The sequence below is a fragment of the Aspergillus luchuensis genome, chromosome 2, assembly GCF_016861625.1.
Source record: "Aspergillus luchuensis IFO 4308 DNA, chromosome 2, nearly complete sequence".
Lineage (NCBI taxonomy): Eukaryota > Fungi > Ascomycota > Eurotiomycetes > Eurotiales > Aspergillaceae > Aspergillus > Aspergillus luchuensis.
Window position 1 is genome coordinate 2238325 of NC_054850.1, and position 19699 is coordinate 2258023.

General features: G+C 52.1%; 8 protein-coding genes across 8 annotated transcripts; 5 read left to right on the forward strand and 3 right to left on the reverse strand.

Moving 5' to 3' along the window:
• Positions 1–302: 302 nt before the first annotated feature.
• On the forward strand, positions 303–1505 carry AKAW2_20716S (uncharacterized protein; the record flags this gene model as incomplete). Its single annotated transcript, XM_041685460.1, has 1 exon — positions 303–1505. One exon carries the CDS (start codon positions 303–305, stop codon positions 1503–1505), a length of 1203 nt encoding a protein of 400 aa, XP_041539542.1.
• Positions 1506–1951: 446 nt separating this feature from the next.
• CYT1 (ubiquinol--cytochrome-c reductase catalytic subunit CYT1) lies at positions 1952–3297 on the reverse strand (the record flags this gene model as incomplete). The annotated part of the gene is made up of 5 exons (XM_041685461.1): positions 1952–2217; positions 2291–2688; positions 2771–2833; positions 2963–3111; positions 3223–3297. 5 exons carry the CDS (start codon positions 3295–3297, stop codon positions 1952–1954), a joined length of 951 nt encoding a protein of 316 aa, XP_041539543.1.
• Positions 3298–3772: 475 nt separating this feature from the next.
• On the reverse strand, positions 3773–5606 carry AKAW2_20718A (putative pachytene checkpoint component Pch2; the record flags this gene model as incomplete). The annotated part of the gene is made up of 8 exons (XM_041685462.1): positions 3773–3970; positions 4034–4330; positions 4393–4744; positions 4793–4889; positions 4942–4997; positions 5052–5310; positions 5364–5439; positions 5487–5606. The coding sequence occupies 8 exons, from the start codon at positions 5604–5606 to the stop codon at positions 3773–3775; spliced, it is 1455 nt and encodes a 484-aa protein (XP_041539544.1).
• Positions 5607–6771: 1165 nt separating this feature from the next.
• Positions 6772–9577, forward strand: RCY1 (exocyst complex component Sec10 family protein; the record flags this gene model as incomplete). The annotated part of the gene is made up of 3 exons (XM_041685463.1): positions 6772–6883; positions 6970–9256; positions 9307–9577. The coding sequence occupies 3 exons, from the start codon at positions 6772–6774 to the stop codon at positions 9575–9577; spliced, it is 2670 nt and encodes an 889-aa protein (XP_041539545.1).
• A 709-nt stretch (positions 9578–10286) lies between these two features.
• Positions 10287–11259, forward strand: AKAW2_20720S (putative extracellular SCP domain protein Pry1; the record flags this gene model as incomplete). Its single annotated transcript, XM_041685464.1, has 2 exons — positions 10287–10643; positions 10732–11259. The coding sequence occupies 2 exons, from the start codon at positions 10287–10289 to the stop codon at positions 11257–11259; spliced, it is 885 nt and encodes a 294-aa protein (XP_041539546.1).
• A 423-nt stretch (positions 11260–11682) lies between these two features.
• On the reverse strand, positions 11683–14127 carry EifCb (translation initiation factor eIF3 core subunit b; the record flags this gene model as incomplete). The annotated part of the gene is made up of 4 exons (XM_041685465.1): positions 11683–12111; positions 12170–13697; positions 13767–13959; positions 14055–14127. The coding sequence occupies 4 exons, from the start codon at positions 14125–14127 to the stop codon at positions 11683–11685; spliced, it is 2223 nt and encodes a 740-aa protein (XP_041539547.1).
• Positions 14128–14899: 772 nt separating this feature from the next.
• Positions 14900–15851, forward strand: AKAW2_20722S (SWIB/MDM2 domain protein; the record flags this gene model as incomplete). The annotated part of the gene is made up of 4 exons (XM_041685466.1): positions 14900–14906; positions 15000–15136; positions 15242–15712; positions 15765–15851. The coding sequence occupies 4 exons, from the start codon at positions 14900–14902 to the stop codon at positions 15849–15851; spliced, it is 702 nt and encodes a 233-aa protein (XP_041539548.1).
• Positions 15852–16902: 1051 nt separating this feature from the next.
• Positions 16903–19400, forward strand: AKAW2_20723S (E3 ubiquitin-protein ligase HEL2; the record flags this gene model as incomplete). The annotated part of the gene is made up of 3 exons (XM_041685467.1): positions 16903–17373; positions 17444–17682; positions 17747–19400. 3 exons carry the CDS (start codon positions 16903–16905, stop codon positions 19398–19400), a joined length of 2364 nt encoding a protein of 787 aa, XP_041539549.1.
• Positions 19401–19699: the final 299 nt, after the last annotated feature.

The following is a 19699-nucleotide window of genomic DNA, read 5'->3' on the forward strand; positions in this document are numbered from 1 at the left end:
TTGGATGGTAATGGACGCAAATTCCCTGGAATTAGTGGATATTGGTAAGCCGGCTGCTGGAGTATCCGTCCCGAGGCTACTCCGGCTCCGCTCCAGTTAGGGAAGACGACCGGAATGCTTGTTATGCGTTTCCGCTGGGAGCCGTGGTGTCTGCATGACAGCCGTGGTACAAAGCACGGAGTCACTATTTATAATGGACATATACATTTGCTCACACCTTTGTCACCCTGGTTGACTAACGGACAGGAACTATTTTGACAAGATTTATTGACCAACTGAACCAGCCTGACCTATCTAGAAAGATGGCAGCAGTCAATCGAGACGAAGAAGGAGGCCACTCCATCCCTCGCACACGCCGCTCGAGCATGATCGAAACATACGAGCGACTCGGAGAAATCAGCCCTCTGACCGGTCACACACACCCCTCCCAACAGGATACCGGCCATTTTCTGCCTGAAACAACCCCCGAAAGGCGGCAAGTGTCGACAACAGATCGGTCTCTCGAGAAGGACGCCGACCTTGCGGACAAGGTTACTACCCATCATTTCGAGGAGATCGGAGACGGGAACCCACCACCTGACGAAACCGTTCTATACCTTGCCTACGGCTCGAACCTATGCTCGGAGACATTCCTGGGAAGGCGAGGCATCAAGCCGCTCTCTCAAATCAACGTCGTCGTTCCAGATCTATGGCTCACCTTCGATCTCCCAGGCATACCATACCTTGAGCCCTGTTTCGCAGCAACACGACTTCGAAAACCTCCAGCCCAAGAAAAAGACAATGCTTTAGACGGGAACGCTACAACGAAGGAGGCCTCGCGCCTCCTCCATAAGGACCCCGACTATAACCCCAGCATGCCCCTCGTCGGCGTCGTCTACGAGGTCACCCTCACAGACTACGCCCGGATAATCGCAACAGAGGGCGGAGGACGCGGATACGAAGACAAAGTCGTCGACTGCTACCCCTTCCCGAAGGCCTACAACCCCACAGACCCTCTCCCTGAGCGTCCAAGCACGAAGCCCTTCAAAGCCCACACGCTTCTATCCCCTGCCGTTGCCGAGGACTTACTGGAAGCTACTACACAAGACCAAGCTCTCACGAGCCGGAAACAATGCGGCTTCGTCTCGCGCTTTAGCCCTCTCATCCGCCCGAACCCATTCTACGCCCAGCCTTCGGCTCGCTATCTCAACCTGATCAGCATGGGCGCCGCTGAGCATGACTTTCCCGTTGCGTACAGGACATATCTTGCTGGGATTCAGCCTTATCGTATAACTACCCTGCGGCAGAAGGTGGGCAAGGTGCTGTTTGCGGGTGTATGGATGACGCCGGTACTTCTGGTCTTGCTTTTGCAGAGGATTTCTGCGGGCTCTGATGGACGCAGCCCCCCTTGGCTGGTCAGATTGGCGGATGCTGTCTTTTTTGCCATGTGGCAGTCGTATGATAATGTGTTTCGGGGTGTCTTTGGGGATGGGGAAAGGACAGTTGATGATGGTACTGCGCGGTAATAATCTCTTGTTTCATCTAGATAAAAGTATTTAGGTGATGACGTTATTCTCACTGGTGATTGTATAACAAAAAGGCTGGTTTTTAAATAATGCAGATACAACCAAATAAATACATTGAGGCATTCTATTAAGCCTTCCCATAGTGAAAGACAGAACGGCTATTGTATACCAAAGCCCATACAACATGTGTAATAGCTAACAAAGGAAATTGTGACATTGGATCTTGAAGCAACATTTTCAACGGAGAATAAATATCTAGGGTACAGATACAAGTGTCCTGAGTAACATCTAACGAAACATGCAGAGACCATCGAATAGAGTGACAGGTTGAAGGAAATGGCGACGTGGGACCAACATAACTTGTTGGACGATGGATTATATCAAGGCTCACTGGCCGCCTGTATTTTTCCTCCACGGTGTGCAATTCATACAGTCCGCTGCAACATTCAGCGCCGGGAAACGGGGGGGCTGTACACAATCTTTCTCGTCTTGATCGGGGACCACTTGTAACGCTTAACCCAGACGCTGATGGCGAAGAGACCGGTCAGGAGGGTGATAGCCTTGACACCCATCTTCTTGCGGTCGTCCATCTCAGGCTCGGCAGCCCAGTTAAGGAACTCGACAACGTCCTTGGCCATCTGGGAGGTAGTGGCGGGGGTGCCATCCTCGTACTCGACAACACCATCGAAAAGAACACGGCCCATGGCAATGGCTAGATATCGTTAGAATTAGTACTGAGCATAGGCGAATCAATTGTCAGGTGTAAACTGCAAATGGTGACATACCGGTACCGGGGAAGTAGGGGTTGAAGTTCATGCCAGCACCGACGGTGGCACCAGCCGGGGGCTCATCGGGGTAACCGGTCAGCAGACTGAAGATGTAGTTGCAGCCACCGTGACGGCCCTTGACGATCAAGCTGAGATCCGGGGGCAGGGCACCACCGTTGGCAGCACGAGCAGCCTCCTCGTTCTTGTAGGGAGCAGGGATGTAGTCGGACAGCTTTCCGGGACGCTTCTCGATCTCGCCCTGGTCGTTGGGCTCGGTGTCGTACTCGTTCTCCTCGGCCATGGCCTTCATCTCATCGACGGTGTGCATGACACCGACGAACGAGCGCCAAGGCACACGGGTCAGGGAGTGGCAGCTGGCACAGACTTCACGGTAGACCTGGAAACCACGACGGAGGCTGGAGTGCAAAACATGAGTAAGATGGCCGGTATCGGGGAGAGATGGCGAGGGTGTTATTCGCCCGCAATTGGAAGACTCACGCCTGGTGATCGAAGGTCTTGTTCCACTTGGCGTGCTCCCAAGGGTAAGCGGTAGGGTGCAATCTTGAATTCGATGTGCGTCAGTCTTGATGTCAAACAGTCGGAATCGGGAAGATGATGCCTCGGTCGGAGCAACGGAGCAGCCAGCAACGCGTTGACCATTCCCTCGAGCATCACCGATAATCCACTCACCCCTCCTCAGCAGGTGTCATGGCAAAAGCCTCCTGGCCATAGAGATACGCGGCGGATCCGAGAGCGACGGCGGTTGCGGCGGACGCAGTGAGTGTGAGGTGGAAGGGGGAGCTGGCGGATTCGGCACCGGCGGCGGAGGAAGACGCACGCTGGGTGATTCGTTAGTCAAAAACCCATACAGAAGCTTTCCTGTGCGATAGAGAAGCGATTGTCCTCGTCCATTGGGTTCAATGGACGGTCGATGTCGGGGAAGTTCGTACCGTGGAGGTCTTGTTCAAGGACTGGCGTGCGACGCCCCGGAAGGGCACGCTGCGCAAAACAGTACGTGCCAGCATACTGACGATGTGAAAGACCCTCCGGACAATGGGGTATTTAAGAAGGCACGATAGCCAAAGAAGGGGAGAGGGGAGGGGGAGGGGACAAGGCTGAGCGCACAGGAGAATGTGCTTTTGGAGGTGAAGTCGAGGTTGGTCGAACGGGTCAAGTTTCTCTTGGGTTTGGAATTGCCTAAACCCTCGTTCTGATTGGCTGCCGCCCCGGTCCTAACTGCCTTCGGTGAAAACCGCGACTTTTCGGAACAACAATTTTCGGCGGCCACCTGATAATTGCTGACCACCAACACCATCTCTCCGTTCTCGCGATAACATGATAGGAGAAGTCCTACGAGAATGCATTCCGAGCTACAATTTCATACGCATATCAACAATTCCATCGCTTCGTCATTAGCCTCCCAGCTCCTCACCCCCCCCCCCCGTTCCGTTCCTCCGCGCTGACCCCAGCACACACACTCCCCCATCAATCCCATCGCTCTCATTGGCCATTGGCTTGTGTTGTTCCCGAGAGCTGCTCTTCCGCCATAGTCATCGTCGCCTCCGTCTTAGCCTGCCATTCCGACGCTATTCCCATACGCAGCGCCTCAATCGCTGTCCGAATATCGCATCGGGTACCGTTACTATAAAGAATCAACGATAGAGCGGGTAGTCTTCGAACCGTGCGACCGCTAAGCCCCTAATCGCCATCGTCAATATTCCAACACATATACCGTGCTCATCTTCGTCCAGGATCACTAACCTCACTTTCAAAGACAGCCTTAGCAAGTAGCGTGGGTATAGCATCGGAGAACGATCTATAGTGCAGCAGCACTTCGTCAAAAGTCGGGAGGGTGAGGTGTTCCGCAGCCTGCTCCACATACTGCAAAGCCGTCTGGGGATCGTCCGGAGTAACTTGGACCACGTCGAATGAAACACCCTCAATGAGTCCACTCTGGCTCAACTCCTCTAGGCAGTCCTTGTAGATATTATATATAGGTCTGCTAGATAGTTGCGGTATGTATTGTTTGATATCAACTCGATCGAGGAAAGCTTGGTCCTACACGCGAGTGCACACCGTCAGTGTTAATGCGTAGCACTCAGCGCTGAATAGGAGCTTACCAGCGCTGTAATCAAATTGCTGGTGCAGACGACGATAACATTTGAATGTTCTTTCAGTTTATCCAGCCCTGTGAGTACCGCATCGACTGCTCGAATGGCGTCGAAGGGCTCATTGCTGCTCAGTGCCCGGTCTCTCCGAGCAACCAAGGTCTCTATCTCATCCATGAACACACAAACGAATGTATCTTCTTCCTCTTGGAGAAACGTCTCAATGTTCTCAAACATCCCATTCACAAGTTTGCTACTCTCGCCGTAATACTTGCTTCCTAGAGAGTATGCGTTGATCTCAAATAGCTTGCTCTGGGGATAACCCTTTCCCAGGCGTATTGCAAGCTTCTGGGCAAGACCGCGACTAGATCAGTTAGCCACCAACCACACTCCATGTAATACATCCACAAACCAAAGGCTTGTCTTCCCAGTTCCTGGTGGCCCCCATATGAGTAACAACCTGTTCCAATTGATAGTCCACTTATCGAGTTTATGAGCAGAAAACGAGACTGCTCAAGTTAGATTAGGCCATGAGATGCAGGTTGTAAGGGAAGACGTCACCCATTCTGCTTGTAGCCGAAAGAAGCGTCGACTGAATTGGTTGATCGTAATCCAACCTATGCAAATGATCAGTTACTTTCAGCACGGGAAGAACTAGCAGGTCAGCGTACGTCTCCCATAGTCCCTCCAGATCTATGCTCGGTAAGGCCAGTACTCTTGCCGTAGCGACTCCACCCCCGGCTTCTGTTGAATCCTCAAGTGTACCGGTCTTCTGCAAGCTCTGTCGCTCCGATTTGGTACGTAGTTGGTACACTTGAACGTCCAACTGGACATCCTGAAGTCGGTATGCACCGGACTCCAGATTGCCGCCGCTACATTCGGTCACGAGTATGAACTCCAGGGCTTGGGCATGTGGTTCGCTTAGACCTCCTGTTCATCGTCAGAAAGACGTTCAGAGGTTATCATCTTGGTAGATTCCTGACCGAAAGAATTGATGAACTGATCAACAGACATCACGATGTAATTGTTGTGAAGCCATTCTGTAACCTCGTCCCTAACCTGCTGTTCCGTCAATTCATGAATCGTAAGTGTATCAAGCAGCCTACCAAATCAGTGCGAACGATCATGCCATCATTAGCACATTTCACTCGAGCCTCAATGTGCAATATGGGGCGTTGAGACTCTTCCACTGGGTTTGAAACGCAACTGTTGACGCTCGTGTCCATTTTGCTTGTGGGTTTGGGAGGGGAGACAGTTCAGATAAGAGAGAACGAGGACCGTAAAGTGAACAACTGTGGCCGGTCTGAGAGGTAATCTCATACTGGGTAATGTGACACTTCAATACGGACATCGTCGTCTACATCTGTGAGCATTCAATTCACTTGATTTACTGGAGTATCATCCTGTTCCAAGGTATAAAACAAGCATATATGCAAGATGAGCCCACTACGTATTAGCACTGCATGAAACCATATCAATATATATTACACTTCATCTCAGAAGACATTCTGCAACATGTGCATATACTCCTATTAAGTAGTAGAAGGTTGACTGCAAGACGCTCGCCAGAATTATATTGTAACACGATAGCAACTAGTATTGAAACGAGGTGGGAATGTTTGGCTCATTGAGCGGATATATATTGTTACCCTGGTGGTACTTGTAAAACTAACTCTTTGGTTCGTATGGAAGCGCAGATTGGTATTATTAGTATTAATGCCTTGTTTTCCCCGGTTGTTGGAGCTTAATGATAACTTCAATCCAGGGAAATACCATTTAAATCCCACTGAGAGCACTACTACTACATACTTACTTAGTACTCCCCGTCGCATTCTAATGTTAATATATATCGCCCCACTAGCAGACTCTAGGGAATTTTTTCGAGCGGATCAGCGTGACTACCCACCGGATGTTTCAAAATTTGATGTCCATTAAGGAAATACCCATTTTGCGCCTACTCGGACCGTTGTAAGGATGCTGTGAAACCGGTGGTGATACTGCTTACTGGGGTGAGTTGGAATTCCGGAGCAGACCAGCGGAAAGGTAAGCAGCCGGCCGATCCAAACCGTGGAATTTCTGGGGTGTTCCGCCCACAGTGACGAACTGCCAACCAACCGACGCAATTGCTCGGCGCCGTGGATTGTTCCATTCCTCAGATTTAGGGGCTATGATTCCACCATGCGAACCGATGTTTCATGATTCCCCATTTTTGCCAGCAATTCCGGTGTCGCTCGATTACTCGGGTTTACGTTCGACTAATTGGGGCAGCCCCGCGGAGCGAGCTAGTCGGTGGGAACGCTGGGACCCTGACCGGCTTGTCCGCGCTGAGCTTCTGGAGCCTTTGACGGACGAACTCGACGTCCCTCCAGATGCCGACTGTGAAATTACAAGATGCAGAAAGCGAGGACTGGGCCAGGTGCCGGCGTGAAGCCGCGCAAGGATGTTCTGGCTTCACTCAAAATGGCCTCGATGGAGGAAATCTCCAGGGCCATTCTTCCAGCAGGTACGTCTCAACTGTGAATACCGAACAAGAAAGGACGAACGGGGAGATGGATCGCATTCACTGCAGGACATTCTAACAATGACCAGAGATCATGTCTTCAATCCTTGATTACCTTTCCCCTGTCGATCTCATACGAGTAGCTCGGTCTTCCAAACTCCTGCGCGAGATGGCATACGATGACACGCGATGGGTGCAGAAACTGAAACGGATGGGTTGTTGGGACGAGGTGGAGGCAAGAAAGCATACGGAAGAAGTGTTCGGAACTATCGCGGATGTGCGAACGGTCGAGGAGCAAGAGGTTGAGGATGCGCAAGCACCGCACGGCGAACCTGCACCCAACGTCTCACGGAGTTCCCGGGCCGATTTACAATCGATCTCTGACGGATTCGACCAGATCAATCTAACCACTTCGGCCAATGCTGATATATCGGATGGATCAGAAAATGATCCCGTCATCGGCGCTCTGAAACAAGTCAAGTCGGTTCGTGGAGAGGCCCGCCAGGAGTACGGAAAGGTACATGCAGCGCTGGCACCATACTACAATGATATCGTTACGAACGGTCCTTCTCCGGATAGCTTGCTTTTCAAGAACTACACCGATCCACAGCACCAAGCGCAGATACTGTCGCAACTACAATCCTTTTCCGAATGCGATGCAGACGAAGGATGGCGTGGACGGCTTGAACAATTGCAGTCTGCTGTGTCGATGTTCGAAATATCGGCCATAAAGGAGTTTAGACATGGATACGAGACAGAGGATATTGATGACAGGATGCGAAAATACGCCCATGTTTTGTACACGTTGAACGGCGGAGAGGCAGCTGTTGAACTCTTCATACAGCACAACCATCTCGTTACCAGAAGATCAGATCTCGGCAAAGTCTCGGACTGCATTGATCCTTTCTCGCAACGGGTTAAACTTGAACATACACAGGCCTTCTTCACTCGGCTGAGTGTGGCCTATAACGAGGAAGTATCGATCATCAATCGTGCTTTCCCCCCGTCGATGAAAATATCGACACCGTTTATCGAAAAGGTTGGGCAGGATGTGCTCTACCCATTTCTGACTGCCATTTTTGATGAGCTGCATGGTTCAAATACCGAGTCCTACTTGACTGCCGTCTCAGGAACATTTGCTCAATGCCTTAATCTCTCGGATACATTGTTGCCAATTCAGAATTTGGACGACAGTTTTGATGAATTCATGGATCATGTCATTGCTAAAGCCTATGTACCTCACATGGACTTATATCTCGCAGAGGAACTGGATCATTTCCGGAAAATATCTGAGGCGGCCGTAGGGGACTGGGATAGGCAGCTATCGGAGCAGGCAGCCTCGACGGAGTCATTCTTGATGTCGAACATCAATAGGCAGGCTGATAAGCGTGACTTCTTAACCTCTTTCAAGAAGGTTATTATGGCTCCCGTCAATATTCTTCCAAGCTTTTCAGGAAACAAGGCGAACGAGCAAAAGACACCATCGGAGCCCACCGCCAGCGACTCCTCGTCACTGAAGAGTCCCAATCGGTTCTCAACCATCGCGTCGCCCACAACGCCTCCTATTATGGAGGCGCCGACCACAGAGCTTGCGGCAAAAGCCGCGATCATGAAGTCTAAACTCGAGGGTATTCGATCTCTTTTCAGCATAGAAGTTGCTCTTAGTCTGGTTCATGCGGCAAAGTCAAGCTTGGAGCGAGCCGCGCAGTTTGTGAAGATCAGAGGCGAATATGGAGCTGCTGCAAAACAACAGTGCGAGGCGGTCTTCGTCGCCCTCGTGCGCATTCTAGGAAACCGTCACTTGATCGGTGGGTTCAATAAGGCCGTGGACCACTTGTCAAACTACCGGCCGCGCGAGCAAGGAGAACGCGACCAATCTGGCGTTGAGCCGCTGGTCACCTTTCTGGAGCTGGTGAACGTTGGTGATCTGATTCTCCAGATGATCGATGTCTTTTACGAACAGGAACTCATCGGCACCAAACTGACGGACCGCAATGATTTTCTGGACCCGGCCGTCAAGGAAAAGAAAAAGTTCGAGCAGAGCTTGGATGAACGGGTTGCTGCTGGGCTTAACAAAGGAATCGATGTTCTTATGGAAGAAGTGGACTACATTCTAGCAACGAGACAATTGGCGACCGACTTCAATCCTAGTGTCTCTACTGACCCCTATCGTAAAACGATGGATGTCAGTATCACCGAGGCTGCGGCGGCCGTGGTGGATGTGGTCTCTTCTCATACACAGATGTTGGTGGGCAGCACAGACAAGAGTATGCTGGACGTCTTCAACCAAGAGGTCGGGCTCCGTCTGTTTGCTGCTCTATGCAAGCATCTGAAGCGGCAGAGGATCAGCATTGAGGGGTCACTGAAGCTCATCAGGTAGGATTCTCTATGTCTTTGAGGTTGATGGCGAAGCTGACTTCTTGTAGCGACATGAATCACTACTTCAAATTCATCCAGACGTTCAGGAACAACGACCTTCTCCTCTACTTCAAGGCCTTCCGGGAACTATCGCAGATCTATTTGATCGACCCCTCTGATGCCAAAGAGCTTGCCACCATCATCGCCGACGCGGACCGGTTCAATGGGATTTGGCGAGTGGAGGAAGTGTACGAGTTCGCTGAGCGACGGGCGGATTGGTACCAAGTGAAACGAGACGTCGAACGAGCCATGTATGGTATTGGCTGCAACGTTATGTGAAGATCATGTCCAGCATTACGATTATACGGTGTATATAGAGCTACGAATACCCCAGGGCTTTGCCATTTTCATGGTTAGAGAATAGACAGGTGATTATATGATTTAGTAGCAGAGGAAAGAGCCACGTATTGATACTACTACCCAACCTCATACACCCAAAATCCCTCCAACATCAAGCTGACATGACCAGCGTACAACAATTCCAATCCAACCAGCCAGCCACGAAGACTGCAACGAACTACACAGTACTAGTAATCTCTTTTGCATTGAGTTATTACTAATACGTAACCCAACCAGTTGCATCATACATACAACGACTTTACCAACCCGACGGATCGCATCTCCAGGAAACTCTAAATCTATCCGGCTAATTCCTGACAACAGTTTCCCACCCCCAGAATCCAGCCCTTAAGCTCCAAGCAATGACGATAATAAGCCAGGAGAGACATAAAGAACTGTCCACCCCGAGCCAAAGGGAAGAAGAAGCAATGTGTTTCAACCTGGAACCAAGCCATTGGCGCCACAACCACAACCACAACCACTCACCACTCACCATTGCATTGTTTCAGTCTGACAATTGCTGACTGACTGCGATCCATCATTGATACAATCTACATTTCCGTCATGAGAAATATCCTCTCAAATACTACACTAAACTTTCTATACTCGCATAACATTATATGAGATCATCATCATCATCATCATCATCATGCTCCATCGTACAATCTCAAGGATACTCACCACCACAACTACTACCGCAACCATACTCATAATCCTCCTAAGCGCCCTCATCACCCTCACCACAGCCCAACAACAGCAACCACAATCAAAAGCAACAGTAATAGTCACCATCATAACAACCGCAACCGCAACAGCACCACCAACCACCACCACCACCACTACCCAAGAACCCCCCTCCTACACCTCCCCGGCTCTCTTCCAATCCTCCATCCTAGACGTCAGCAACACCTACCGCAAAGCCCACAACGCAAGCAACCTAATCTGGAACACGACATTAACTCAATACGCCCTGAACTGGGCACAGGAATGTAAATGGCAGCATTCGGTATAGTACTCTTCCCCCACCCTTTCCCCAAGATCACGTAAATACCACTTCACAGGGACCAAAAAGCTAATAGATAATGCACATACAGAACGGCCCGTACGGCGAGAATCTCGCCTTCGGGTACCCCAACGTTTCGTCCGCCGTAGCCGCCTGGGGCGACGAAGTACAGAAATACAATTTCCAGGAGCCGACGGGGTTCACGGAGGAGACGGGACATTTTACGCAGTTGGTGTGGAGGGAGACGAGGGAGGTGGGGTGTGCGGCTATTGATTGTGGGTATAATAATACTAATACTACTACTAATGATGATGATGATAATGGGAATGGGAAGAGAAGTGAAGCGGGAGGAGGAGGTGGTGGAGGTGGGATCAATGGAACGGAGAGACCGCAAGGATGGTATGTCGTTTGTGAATACTCGCCTAGGGGTAATATCATTGGGGGGAATAAGAAGTTGGGGGATAAGGAGTTCTTTAAGATTAATGTGCAGCCGTCGAGTACATATTCCGGGCCGTATAATACGGGGTCCGCTGGGAATGGGGCTCAGAGGGTTGAATGTATAATGGGGTTATGGTGGGTTGTGTTGGGGTGGTGGTTGGTGTTGTTGACTTTTGGATAGTTTAATTTTGGGTATTCGGTTGGGATAGTTATGAAGTGGTATAAACTGAACTTGAATGATTGCAGTAGTCATCATTGTCTGTCATCTCTCATTGCTACCAACATCACGCACATCAAAGTTTTCCCCTCACGCTCGGGAAAGAAATATGCAAACACAGATTCTATTCACTTTTTTTTTTTTTTTTTTTTGAAATGTTCCAGACACAGGTGCCCCCACGCGCGCGCTGGAACCAATCCAAATGGATCACAGATGAAGTCTCACAGGGAAGAAGAGAGGATGAAGTGTGAGGGCTTCAGAGAGGATAGGTAAAGAAAAAAGGGCGAGGATATCGACAGACAAGATGCGAGATAAGGATAAAAGGTAATGAAAAAGAAAAGGAAATGGATGGAATAGAACACATTAGATACGAAGCTGGCTTCCCAATCAACCAATGACTTCCTCGTTCTCCTCGATGATCTCTTCCACAATCTCCTCCACCACTGTCTCGCCTTGGTCCTCCGACACAGCAGGGGCATCCTTGGCCTGCTTGGCAGAGTCGACGTCTTCCGGCACACCGTAGGCGTCCTTCTCCTCCGCAAGCATCTCCTTCTCCCTCCGGATCCAGGCAGTCCACTCGTTGAGCACGCGCTTGCGCGTCTCCACAACGGCTGTGTTGGCAATGTCGACAGCGTACTTGTCCTCCTCCTCGAACTCCTTCGAGTACTCGCGGAGGTTCTTGCGCACTTGCTTCTGCTCCTCCTTGCTGAGAAGAGTGGGGGGACGGGGGCGCCAGATGAACTGCTTGAACTTGTCGGTGGGGTGTTCGGCGAGGGTCTGACCGGCAAAGGTGTGAATGTTGTAGCCATTTTCCATCTACATAATACATGTCAGTAACGCAATTGTGTCAAGGCACTATGAAGGAAGAACATACCGAGTGGGTCCACACGCTAGCACTGCTGACAACGTAGCGACCCGTAGGATCCCAGTCAATATCCGTAACACCGTAGTGCTCAACGGTCTTCATTAATTGCAGGTTGGCGGCCAGATCCTTCTCGCCCTCGGGCTTCTCACCCTCAAAGTCCATATCCCAGAAGTCAATATCGAAGTTGGTCTGGGAGTGAACGGTAGCGACGACGACAAAACGTCCCTTGGGAGACCAGTAGATGGCGTTGCTGGTCTTCTTCTCAATGGTGCGGACAACCTTGAAGTTGCCGGCCGAGACACCCTTCTTTTCGGGGGCGAAGAAAGAGACGGAGGTCTTGGGGAGAACGGCGGTGCCGCTGGGGGCCTCGCCGGTGGTGATGGCGACGAAACGTCCTCCGTTGGGCTCCCAAGCAAAGTTGATGACTGTATCCTTGAGACTGTCGACGACTTCGACGGGGACACCCTTCTCGCGCACGCGGAAAATCTCCAGGTTGGTGGCCATGGACTTCTTGGACTTGGAGTGACGGTCGACCTTGACACAGACGTAGGTACCTTGCGACTGCCAGTGCAGCTTGACATCCGACACGTTGAACAGGTTACGCGTACGGACGATCTCCTTCGAGGGAACGCTCATCAAAGCGACACGGGCCGGGTTGCTGCCGATTTCGGGAGTCCAGAAGCAGAGCAGCTGTTCGTACTGCTTGACACCCTCGCGGACGACGGTGGCGGGGGACCACTCGAAGTCCATAACACCATCGATCTTGACGGAAGTCTTGCCCAGCAAGTTCATCCGGGGGAGCTCGTAGATCGAGATCGACTGGTGCTGCAGCATTCTCGCGACGTACTTCTCGTCAGCGGACCACTTGAAAGCGGGCCACTGGACCTTCTTCTTGGGCTCGCCCTCAGCACTAGGGCCGGCAGTCAGATCGTGAGAGACGAAGGAACGAAGAGGCTTGCCAGTGACGATATCCCAGATGATGATGTTCTTTCCGTCTTCCTCGTAGGTCAGGACCGGGTGGCCCTCCTCCACCTGGATGGGGCGGGCGGACCAGGTGGTCAGGTAGCTCTCACCGGGCGAGAATTCGACCAGCTGAACGAAAGGATGGGGGAACTGCTTCTGCTTCGAGAAGGCGGGACCACCCCAGAGCTGGACACCCTGGGGGTGGACGGAGGCGAGGTAGGTACCCTTGGGGGACCACTGGACGAAAAGCTGAGTCCAATGCGCGCGGTCGACGACGTTCTCGGGGGGGTTGCTCTTGTTGTTCCAGAACACACCGACCTTGTCGCCACGGTAAAGGGCGAACTGGTCACGGGCGTTGGCGTCGCCCAGCCATGAGCGGAGGTGCTCCTTCTCCTTGAAGGGTTCGATGGTGGGGGGCTTGTATTCCTCGTCGATGCGCCCTTCCCGGCCATAACGATCGATATCCATCAACTTGTTGACGGCGAGAGTGTGCTTCTTATCGAGGGGTACACCGTGCAGTTGCTTGACGGCAGCGACGGCCTGTTCGGGGGTCTCGTACTCAACGAAGGCGAAACTGAAACGACGTGTTAATGTTTCCACAACCTTTCCCAATCGCAATCAAATTTCCTAAGTTGAAACATACCCTTCGGACATGTTCTTGTCGTTAATGGGCATGAAGACGGCATCCTCCGAAGTGTGGCCGACCGTGTTGAGCTTCCTCAACAAGAACTTGATGAGCTTTTGCCGGCTCTCCTCGGGGACGACCGGAAGTCCATCGATCACAACAAATGTGTCCAAACCCTCCTCAAGCTTCACTTCATATTGCTCCTTGAGATCTGGATGGAGAAAATCGGGCGGAGTCAGCGGCGAGGGGCACGGGGGAAACGGGGTGAGAAGAGGATGATGGGACAACAACGCGAGGCGCACTCACCGGAGAAGTCAACCTCCTCCTCCTCCTCTTCGTGGAGATCCTGCTCAGACAGGGTGTCAAAACTGGGCGCCATGGTTGCAGTCGCAGCGAACGGCGATATGGGGGGTTGAGGGTGGAGAGGGTATGACTTTGAAGATGAAAGATGCTGTTCTGGATTTTCTGCTGGTCGACCCCGATTTGGCTGATTTTAGGGCAAAAGAACAAATCCCAAACCACAAGCGCCTTCTGTGTGCGAAGGCAGCTGAGTCAGGGCTGAGTCATCTCCCCATTGTCTCTGCTTGCTTTCACTTTCCGTGCGGTAAAGTGACGGTAAATGACCACTTCTCACGATACCACTAGTAAACTGCCTATTCTTTCTCCAGCTCCACCACGTGATGGTGCTTATCTAAGCCACCCGCCCCCAGCTTCTCGCCCGGCTGATTATGTCTTCTGTAACCGACTTGTACAATCGGCTTGGACCAGCCATAACATTTCGCGATCCTCACGCATCGTCCCGCTTTCCGTTGCTGCTGCGGGTGATAGCTGCTGGTCGTTGTGGGCCGGCCGTCACGATCTCCTCGTTTACTCCCTTTTGTTTTGTCTGATCCATCTCTCTTTCCCTGTTCTACTTTCTCCTGGGGCCTTTACGTACCTCCTCTCTCTTATGCCCCGCCGGTCCTAAGCGCCAGCGCTACGCCCAGATCTAGACGGTCCTCCTCAGTGAACGACCACCGCGAGCTGAATTCCGCTGCTGATAGCCTTGTGAACTCTTACATTGAGTCCGGTCAGCAATTGACAACATTAAATTCCATTCAGTTGTGTCGTTTCCTGCAGAGGTGCTGCAAAGCAAAGCTACCCGGTCCACCATGTCGCGTAAGTTCGGAAGTCTGATGTTCCCGGTCGATTGCTCCACGCCGAGATCGCTCTCAACTGACATCATGGCTTTTTCTTTTCCCCATGCAATAGTATCCCCAGAAGCCCGCGATCAGTACATTCCGATCATTGATTCAATTCTGGCCAAAAGCGATTTGACCACCATCTCCTCAAAAACTATTCGCAACGGCCTTCAGGATGAGATCGGCTATGATCTTACCCCGCATAAGGTCTGCGCCCCCGATCTTTCATTATTGTCGCATATTGCTCTTTGCTCTTTTGATTCACGGCGGTAGACCTCAAATATAATGCTGATGTTATTTTCATTCATACAGCTTGCCATCAAGCAGCTTATCATGGAGCGCTTCGACGTCTGTGCGGCACAAAAGGGCATTCAAACCGCATCGGAGACACCTGCGACATCTGCTTCCACCAATGGCCATGGGAAAGACCACGACTCGGTGACTCCTGTTGAGCCATCCTCTCCGGCTCAATCTTCCATGTCGCAGAAACGCCAAGCGGAGAGTGAAGAGCGCTCGGACACTTCAAGCAAGACCCCTCCTATCAAGAAGAAGAAGCCCGACAATGATATCGATGCGGATGCCTTGTTCGCAGCCAAACTCCAGGCCGAGGAAAACATGCGTGCGCGCCAAACCCGCGGCGCCAGTACACGCAGAAGCCAGCCCGTGAAGAAGAAGCAGCCTACCAAAGCGAAGACGTCCAAGAAAGTGAAGGCTGAGGATGACTCGGAACTTGAATCGGGCTCGGACTCAGGAAAGAAGGTCAACAGGTCTGGCGGGTTTCACGTATGCTGCAAACACTTCCTAATGGAGGTGACTGGTGCTAACGGCTGTCTAGAAACCCCTTACTCTTTCCCCGGCGCTTTCGGCTTTGTTGGACGGCGAGGTGACGGTATGGCTGTTATTCCCATTCTCGGTTAGGTAAGATATACTGACATTCGACCAGCTCTCGCGACCACAGACAGTGAAGCGGCTTTGGCAATACATCCACGAACATGATCTTCAGGATCCCAATGACCGGCGACAAATTCGCTGTGACGACGCGATGCGTGCCGTGTTCAAGCAAGATCGCATACACATGTTCACGATGACCAAAATCCTCAGCCAGAATTTGTATAGTCCCGATGAATAACCGTTGGTATCTAGACGCGAACTCTTGCCTTCCGGACAAGGCAATCGCAGCGACTAAGTCGTTGCCTTAACGATTCCCCGACTTTTGCTTACTACACAGCATTTGGAACCCAGGCGCTAACTCTCTTTCATTTTGCTCCAAGACTTTATTATTTGCTTCTCATATTGATATTTCTTTTCCGCACTTGTTGCTACTCTCATTGGCGAATGATTGCCTTATCTTTCCTTGTGTTGACCTGCTTTTCTCTCCAGCGGGAGTTGGTGCTGCCTTGTGGACAGGCGCGATGGATGTTGCTACCTAGAGATCGTATTTGCTTATTGATTTGGCTACATACATCGCATCGCGTCATTGCATGATACATTCTCAGTTATCGCACGAGCAGCCAGTACAGTTGTAGCCGAAGGGGCCAGTAATATGCATGCATCCCATGGCTAAGCCACACATATGATCTGCCTTGTAGTTGCATGAGCGATAATGAGTCAAAATGAGTCATATCAGTAACTGGATCGAATTCACCAGTAAATTAATTACCTATGTGCCCCCCCTACCGGGCATAACGCAATTAATAAAATTAAATAAGTCGGGGAGAGAAACTGGACAGCGATGCTCACTAAGCATGCCGCCGATCCAACTTTTTTGCCCGCCGCTCGTAACGTGAAAGCTGGTCCCTCCACAGCAACGCCGGCTTATCACCCCTCCGCCGAAATTCGCTGTCTGGTCGCAGAGGCTCACCAAAGCGCGACGCGCTTCTCCTCCTAAGAGAGCAAATTCTGGGCACTGTCCCCCAAACATCACCCTCGCTGATCACTTCGAGTAACCGCCCCTCAATCTTTCCACGTTCCCAATGTCCGAATCCCAGCCCGCCCAAGCTCCCGGAGCGCAAGGCCAAGGCCGGGGCGGCCGTCGACGAGGCCGCGGAGGAGGCTTTGGAGCTGCTCGCCAACCGGGACAAACCGATGGTCACCATCACCATTCTCATGATGGCGCTGGAAGGGGTGCAAGATCTAGGGGCCAGGGACCCCGTCGCGGAGGCGGCGGAGGAGGCCGAGACAAGCAGAATCGCTCGGGGAACAAGTCGGAGGCTTCTGCTGAGGGTGGACAGGGTGGTGCGAATGTTCAGACAGTATCAGAAGGCAAGGGGAAGCAGCCTGTCACGACAGAAGAGTCTGATGATGACGATGACGGCGAAATCTGCTTCATTTGTGCTTCGAAGGTCGACCACACCTCGGTCTCGCCGTGTAATCACCGGACTTGTCATATTTGTGCGCTGAGATTGAGGGCCTTGTATAAGAATAAAGCTTGTGCTCATTGTCGAGTATGTGATTCGTTTGGTCATCGTTATTTGTCTTGGTCATGGCTTTGCGCTGACATTCGCTTTGGACTAGACGGAATCCAGCTATGTTATCTTCACGGATGACCATGCCAAGCGCTATGAGGACTTCAAAGACTCCGATTTCTCGCAGATGGACGAAAACCTAGGGATCAAGTACGAGAACAACGACATCTTCGAAGACACAGTACTGTTGTTGCGGTACAATTGCCCGGATAGAGGTTGTGATGTAGCTTGCTTGGGATGGCCTGACCTGCATCGTCACGTCAAAAGCAAGCATGGCAGGGTGATGTGGTAAGTTCCTCTTACTGTTAGATGTGATGAGTTGTGTAGGCGCATACTAACTTCAATGTTGTAGTGATCTTTGCACGCGGAATAAGAAAGTGTTCACGCACGAACATGAGCTCTTCACCAATGCAGAGTTGCGCAAGCACGAGAAGCATGGAGATGACGTGCCTGGTGCCATAGACCAGAGTGGATTCAGAGGTCATCCTGAGTGTGGTTTCTGCCGGCAACGGTTTTATGGCGATGACGAATTATACGCACATTGTCGTGACCGTCACGAAAGATGCCACATTTGTGACCGTCGCTCCGGCGGCCGCCAACAACAGTACTACATCGACTACAACGCTCTCGAAGACCACTTCCAGAAAGACCACTTCCTCTGCCTCGACCGCGAGTGTCTCGAGAAGAAGTTCGTTGTCTTCGAGTCCCAGATGGATCTCAAGGCACATCAACTGGAGTGTCATCCCAACGGTCTTTCTAAGGACGCCAGACGCGACGCTCGCACCGTTGACTTGTCAACCTTCGATTACAGAACTCCTTACCAACCTCAACGCCAGCGTCGGGGTGCTGGTCGTGGACGCGATCCCAACGCGGAGCCTCTGCCTGTCTCCAGCGCTCAGCCCTTGAGAAGAGACGAGGTTGCTTATCAACGCCAAATGGCCATTCAGAGTGCCCAATCCGTTTCGACCCGCAGCTTCGGCGGCCAACTAACACGCAACGACACTCAGCCTGTGCGTGCTCCGGCTCGTCCTACGCCCGCCCAGACCCCTCCCGCATCCACTCCAGTCGCCGAGATGGAGAACCTCAATCTCAGCGCAGACTCGGCCTCCGTTACTCCTCAAGAGAAAGCCCGCCGTCTCCGCCATGCAGCCGTCGTTGAAAGAGCCTCGAACCTCCTAGGCAACGACCAGAACAAGCTCAAGGAATTCCGTGCCCGGGTTTCCAGCTACCGCACCTCCTCCATTTCCGCCACCGAACTCATCGACGCCTTCTTCTCACTCTTCGATACCTCCAGCACCGAATTGGGCAAACTAATCAAAGAGCTCGCGGAGATTTACGAAGACGAAGGCAAGCGCAACGCGCTCCTCAAAGCCTGGAACGACTGGCGTGCCATCAACGAAGACTACCCAGCTCTGCCTGGCCCCGGCGGTATGCTTCCCGGCATGTCCCCAGGAACCGTGAACGGCAGCGGAGTGGGCGGAAAGCGTGTCCTGCGCCTCAAATCCTCAACGGCCCAGTCCTCCCGTTCCTACGTCGGCAGAAGCGGCGCCATGCCTTCTTCATCCACCTCTTCCTCCGCCGCCAACCCCTTCCCTCCTCTCTCCTCGACCACCGCCCGCTCTACCCCCCGAACCTCCAAGCCCGCCGCCACTACCCCCTGGGGCGCCGCTGCCGCTGCAGCTCCCTCAGCTCCTACCTCTGCCTTCAGCAGCGCCGCCTCTTCCCGCTCCGCCTCGCGCGCCCCGGCCCGCCCAGTCAACGCCACCAGCTCCGAAGCCTTCCCTGCTCTCCCTGCTGCTCCCAAGCCCAACGTCCTCATGGCAGGTCTTACTCGCGGCACCGTCCGCTGGGAAGATCGTAACAAGCCAACCGCGAACGCCTGGGCTTCTCGGAACGACGCCGGTGCTAGCTCGTCCAATGCAGAGGAGGACTTCCCCGAGTTCCCTGCCGGAGGCAAGAAGGGCAAGAACAAGAAGGGGAAGCAGACTCTGTTCCACTTCGGCTGATTATGACGATGCATACCACACCACTGTACTGTTTTTTATCTCTTTATTTTCTTTTCTCTCGCCTCACACATATGATGTGGGGTTGTGTCTATGCATCGTCGGTTCTGGGTCCTACGTTTGTTGATGATGTCGTTGCTTGTTCAGCTTGTATTTGAGCGAAAATGGTCTTTTACTTCTAGAGTTGCTTAAGTGAGGTAAATAAAAGCTAGTGGGATGGTTTCTTTTTCTTATTTCCTTTCCGTTGATGCAGGGGGCGGGTGGAGATAGGTACATTTCAGTCTGAGGTTGGAAATATGGGG